At 30.5% G+C, this 6,269-nt stretch overlaps 1 protein-coding gene across 1 annotated transcript; it reads left to right on the top strand.

Moving 5' to 3' along the window:
- Positions 1-3,783: 3,783 nt before the first annotated feature.
- On the top strand, positions 3,784-5,070 carry LOC117929106 (cytosolic sulfotransferase 15-like). The gene has a single exon (XM_034849315.1). It carries the CDS (start codon positions 3,970-3,972, stop codon positions 4,966-4,968), a length of 999 nt encoding a protein of 332 aa, XP_034705206.1. The 5' UTR covers positions 3,784-3,969; the 3' UTR covers positions 4,969-5,070.
- The last annotated feature ends 1,199 nt before the right edge of the window (positions 5,071-6,269 follow it).

Below are 6,269 nucleotides of genomic sequence, written 5' to 3'. Positions count from 1 at the left end.
AAAATGAAGGAAAATAAAAAATAGATTTAAAATCAATAAATTATTTTCATATTCTATTTTAAACTCATTTCATTTATTTAATTTTTTATATAAAAATTAAATAAATTTAAAATATGTTAGTTTCTTATTAATTTTAATTATATTTAACTTTTTTTTCATATTTTTTTTATAATAAAATCAAATATAAAAAATTTATTTTCTTTAATATTTTTTTATTTTCTAGGTATTTTTCAGGTGGTGTTGTTTAAATACATTTTTTGCTTTATATTTTTAAAAATAAGACATTTAAATAATTTGTATATAAAAAATAAAAAATTTTACATACTTTTTATGGATATAAATTTTATTCTTAAAAATTAATTTGAAAAATTTTAAACTTGGAGGTATTTTTTTAATACCTTAATTATTTTAAATAATTTATTTATTTTTTTAATATAAGTTTCTAAATGTTCTTATAAATTATAATTATTATTTGTTTTTAAAAATAAATAATGGAAAAATATAAATAAAAAAATTAGTATATCAGTTTAGACATATCATGGTTCCATTTATTTATTTACTTATTTTACTTTTAAAATAAGCATGCTTTGTTTTTTTTTAAAATATTTTATTTATATTAAGTATTAAGAAATAAAGAAAAACTGTCATATTCCTTTTACCATTAAAAAAAAATTAAATATTTTGGTTTTTTTTATTAGATAAAAAATTTTCAAAAATATATAATAAGTCAATAAAAAATAAAAAAACAAATAATTTAAAATATGAAAGCAAATCATTTTTAGTAAAAAATAAAAAACAAACAAATAAATAAATAAATAAAAAAACACAAGTGTGTAGCCAAATTTTTTTAGCTTTAATCATAGCTTTAGCTCTTTTAAATGTTGGGAGACATGATGTCTAGTGTCAAAATTATTACCAATTACTTTACAATCAACGAGATGCTAAACAGAAGGTAATAAATTATGTATGTATTCGTCAATAAAGATAATAATAAAGTGATGTGTACTTTATCCTTTACTTTTAAAGGTAATAAATTTGAAAACACTATTAGAGTATAAGAATAGATAATATTTTTTTTCTCATTTTACACTAAAATTAAAAATCTCATATTTCTTTTGGGTAATGTATGATTGCATGATTTCCCCGAAATACAAAGAGCGGACACTCAAAAGAGGGATGGACAAAAGAAGGATCGAACTAAGTCACTTAGTATGTATGGTGTCACAGGCAAAAACTACCGATATTTGGTGTGTGCATGTGCGGGTTTCTTGATCTAATCTTGTGTCAGTTTTAGAAGGCTAGCTTGGAGGGGTGTTTAAACGCCGTGTAGACGTGAAAACTTGTGTAAAAAAGTCATGCCTATCATAGATGGCTTGCACCATTTGACCTAATCCTTTTTGTATAGATGGTTTTGTACATATTATAAATATATATGATAAAATATTTTAGAAATTATAAATATTTTTTTTTTTTATAAATTATAAACATCTTTTATAAATTATAAATATTTTTTATATATTATATCATATATTATTTAAAATAAAATAATTATAAATAAGCTAATTTATTCATATTTTAAATTCTTAAATTATGTTTATCGTTTTCAAATATCACAAATTATATTAAGTCTATATCAATTTTTTTAATAAAATAACTTTAATATGCATATTATTACTTTTTATATCATTTTTTTATAGTTTTTATTGATAATTTTTTTTTTTTATGAATTTTGATTAATTTCAATATCATTTCTAAAAACTTTGATAGGTATTCATCGATATTGTTGTGTTTTTAAGTTCTCTAATAAAAATAAATAATATATATATTATTATTATTTTATCATGTCTTAAAGTTTTTTTAAAGTTTTTCAATATTTTCACAAGTTTTGATAAATTCATTTTACAGATATTTTATATCTTGATATATCCATAAAATTATATTATCATATATATGTTAGAACCGATATTTTCACCATTGACTAATTCTTTATTATATCTCGAAAGCAACAAATAAAAAGGAGAATGACAAAATTTATGTATTTACTTGGAAATGCTTACCTGAATATTACTTGACTTGTTTTTTATGCCGTGGTCCGACAAGGGCTGTCATAAAAAATCAATCACATTATCCAGATCGGCTTTTATAAGAGTTGCTAATGAAGAAAAGTAGAATGTATATTTAGAAAAGAATCCGCCTTATCAACAGGAAGGAAAAGTAGGTTTTGTATCCAGAAAAAAATATATATAGTGGCTGCCGACTTGGCGCCTTACCAAACATACAACATGAATCCTTTGAACTTGGCCATTATCAGTCGCGATCCGCAGTAGGGAACGATACATGGACTTGGCTCCACGTGTGTTACGTCCATGCTTGCATTTCACACATTTCAAGGGAAAGAAGAAAAATCTTAAAAGGCAAAATCTTTAGTTCAACATTAAGCCTTGGAATTCACTAATTCTATTAAGAGAAAAGAAAAAAAAGGAAAAGGAAAAGAGAATATCTTTAATCTTATCTATATGGTACCTTATTGACAACATTGATTATGAAAGATTTGATTTTTATTTTTATTTATCATGTTTAGTAATTATTTTTAAAAATAGTTTTAAAAAAATTGTTCTCTAATATTTGTAAAATAAAATTCTATTTGAAAATTTGAAATGTTTTTAAATATATTTTAAAAATAATTTTTATTTCGAAAACTTTATTTTTAATTATTTTACATGCTTATATAGTTATTTTTTAAAATAGCCCTAAGAAAATAAATGACAACAATTAAAAAATGTTTCTTGAAAACTACTAATTTTTTATTTTTAAGAAAAAAAATAGTTTCTATTTGTCAAATGTATTTTTGTGTTTTTTTTTTTGGAAAAATAAAAAACTATTATTAAAAACAATTGTCAAATAGCTCCTTGTTTTTGGTGTCTTTTATATGCATAAGATAAAAATGATTTTTTTTTCTTTTAGGTTTTTTGTACAACAAAAAAAATTCAAATAGTAGGAAATTTTGGTTTTTTTTTTAATAAATAATTTAACCACAATCATTAATGAAAGGCAGAATAAACCTTTTTTTTTTTTTTTTTTAATTTCCTATTTTAGTTAGCTCTAAAAAAATAAGAAAGAAATAACTAAAAGGAAAGAATGGAAAAAAATAAATAAATAAATTGGAGTAACATCATCTGAGAAGACTGTTGAACAAATCCAAGATCAAAAATTAATTGGACCATTGTTGGGCCGTTGGATAAGCTTTTATTTCACCAACCTCCTTTTCCCTTTGCATTCATGTAACATCTGGCTGAGTGGTGGGTGCATTGATGGATACATTGACCACTTTCCATGCAAAACAGAGTCACACACCATATCTATATCAGCTTCAGACCTGATTGGCATCTTCCCTCATATGTGTGGTTATGCTTGTCTATGAGAGATATGTATCACCCGATATCATATATATGTATGGAAAACATTGTTTATTTTTTTTCATTTTTTATTTCCCTTCGCACCGTACTTGCATGATAGAACTTGACCCATGCAACTCACAAGATTCCTATGTTTTTCCGTGAAATGAATGAAATAACTCTTGCCCACCTTATGGAGTATTAAAATAAATGTTCTATTTTATAATTTGAAAAATCAGTTGGATGATCGGTTTGTCACACTTGTATAATTTCTTTTTATCCAAACTAAAAGGGAAGATATTTATGGGAGAGACTAATTGCTGCGGTTACGAGTCTACTCTGTTCAAAATTGGATTCCGTGGAAAGAGAATGATGCCAAACAAAGGAAAGTATCCTATGAAGAACAAGAGGAACATGACAAAGGTTCTTGTGCATCTGCTGAATGGATGCAATTCACTTTTTATGTTCCTGAAATGCATGAAACCATTATGGTAGCTATACCATATTCTGCATATATAAATGTCGGTGCTTATTGCCTTCTTCTCATGCCAATCTCTTCTACACAACCACTACAATGTCCATAACCCATTCCACTAAAACCCAATCAACGAATGATGAGGAAGAGCTGAGTGCTGAATTCAAGGAACTTCTTCTCTCTCTTCCCAAAGAGAGAGGTTGGCGAACTTCTCATATCTATCTTTACCAAGAGTTTTGGTGCCAACCCAAGGAGATTCAGGCAATCATCAATTTCCAGCAACACTTCCAAGCCAGAGACACTGATCTCATCCTTGTCACCATGCCAAAATCAGGCACAACATGGTTGAAAGCCATGGCGTTTGCTGTCCTCAATCGGAAGTCCTTCTCAATCTCAAAGAACCATCCTTTGCTTACGGCTAATCCTCATGATCTTGTCCCTTTCCTTGAGTACAAGCTTTATGCCAACAACCAGCTTCCTGATCTCTCCATGCTTCCTCAGCCAAGACTCTTGGCCACCCATGTTCCATTTGCATCCTTGCCAGCGTCTATCAAGAATTCCGATTGTCGGATAGTCTACTGGTGCCGAAACCCTCTTGATACTTTTGTATCATCCTGGCACTTCCTTATGAAAGTGAGGCCAGAAACTCTAGGCCCGATTTCCATAGAAGAAGGCTTCGAAATGTACTGCAGGGGGGCTATGGCGTTCGGTCCCTTTTGGAAGCATATGTTGGAGTACTGGAACGAAAGCCTAGAGCCATCCAACAAGATGTTGTTCATGAAGTATGAAGACACCAAAGAAGATCCTGTCTTTCAGTTAAAAAGGTTGGCAAACTTTCTAGGAGTCCCTTTTTCTTTTGAGGAGGAAAGGGAAAGGGTGGCTGAAGAGATATCCAGGCTGTGTAGTTTTGAGAACTTGAAGAATTTGGAGGTGAACCAGACAGGCAGATCCATCGGATACTTCGAAAACAAGAACTTGTTTAGGAAAGGTGTGGTGGGGGATTGGGTCAATCATTTAACACCTTCCATGGCAGACCAGATAATCCAAATCATGAAAGGAAAATTAGCTGGTTCTGGCCTGGAATTCAAGGTGTTTTAATTTCCAGGACAACCAATGAACATGGCCTGCATGCCATATCCTTGCTCTTTTATTCAATATACTGCTAGAAGTATGTACTATGATTAATCTTAATGTTGGAAATTTCTGTGTCTGTGTCTGTGTCTGCGATGATAACGTACTGAGACAGTCTACTTCAAATGTACGTTCTGCGATAAATTGCTTTGATGATATATATTAAAGAAATTTAACCTAACTCGATCTATATAGAGAAATATACTGCTGGATTAAATAAACTATTTCCTCATCTCATATTCAATTGATCCGTACATAAATATATACAACATCACAGAGAACTCTTTTAGGAAATATTTACAGCAATTACTATGACAAAATAACTATAACCAATCTCGGCTAATAATCACATAAATAGAAACAAATCAAAGACTTTATTCAAATGGCTTGATTGTAGGCTGAAATCATGAAGGTTTGACTTGATCTTGATTTTGGCAATCTTCCTTAATACGCCCCCGCAAGATTGAGCTTCCATCGGCAAGACCAATCTTGGTACGTAACAATTCAGTCCGTTGCCGTGACAAGGGTTTTGTCAAGAGATCAGCAAGTTGATCTTGCGTGTGAACATGACGAACATGAAGGGTCCCATTTTGAACAAGCTCTCGGACAAAGTGTAAATCAATCTGAATATGCTTCATGCGAGAATGATTAACTGGATTAAAACTCAGATGTGTGGCGCCAAGATTGTCACATAGCAACAAGGGAGGCACCTTGAGTGGAAAACCGAGTTCATGAAGTAAGGAGTTCAGCCACACAGTTTCAGACGTAGCATTGGCAAGAGCACGGTATTCAACTTCCGTCGATGAGCGAGCAACAGCTCGTTGTTTCTTGGAGCTCCAAGAAATGGGATTTGTGCCAAGAAAACTAATATAAGCCGAAGTAGAGGTTCTGTCATCCACATTCCCTGCCCAGTCAGCATCAGAGAACGTGGTTAAAACTGAAGTTGTGTTTCTAGTAAGCTGAATACCATGAAAAATGGTTTGTTTCAAGTAACGAAGCAGTCTCTTCGTGGCTGTCCAGTGGGCTGTAGTTGGCTTATGCATGAATTGAGAGAGCTTATTCACAGCAAGCGAAATGTCCGGTCGGGTCAGTAAAAGATACTGAAGACTACCAATGACACGCTGAAAGTCAGTGCTGTCAACAGGTGCTGTGCCATCAAACAATTTCAGAGAAGCAGTTGTGGATAAAGGAGTGGACACATCCTTAGCACCAAGCATATTCGTTGTGGACAATAAGTCACGAATGTATTGATGCTGTGACAAGAACAG

Source organism: Vitis riparia, chromosome 13 (genome assembly GCF_004353265.1).
Source record: "Vitis riparia cultivar Riparia Gloire de Montpellier isolate 1030 chromosome 13, EGFV_Vit.rip_1.0, whole genome shotgun sequence".
NCBI classification, from domain to species: domain Eukaryota; kingdom Viridiplantae; phylum Streptophyta; class Magnoliopsida; order Vitales; family Vitaceae; genus Vitis; species Vitis riparia.
This window is presented reverse-complemented; position numbering and strand designations above follow the sequence as displayed.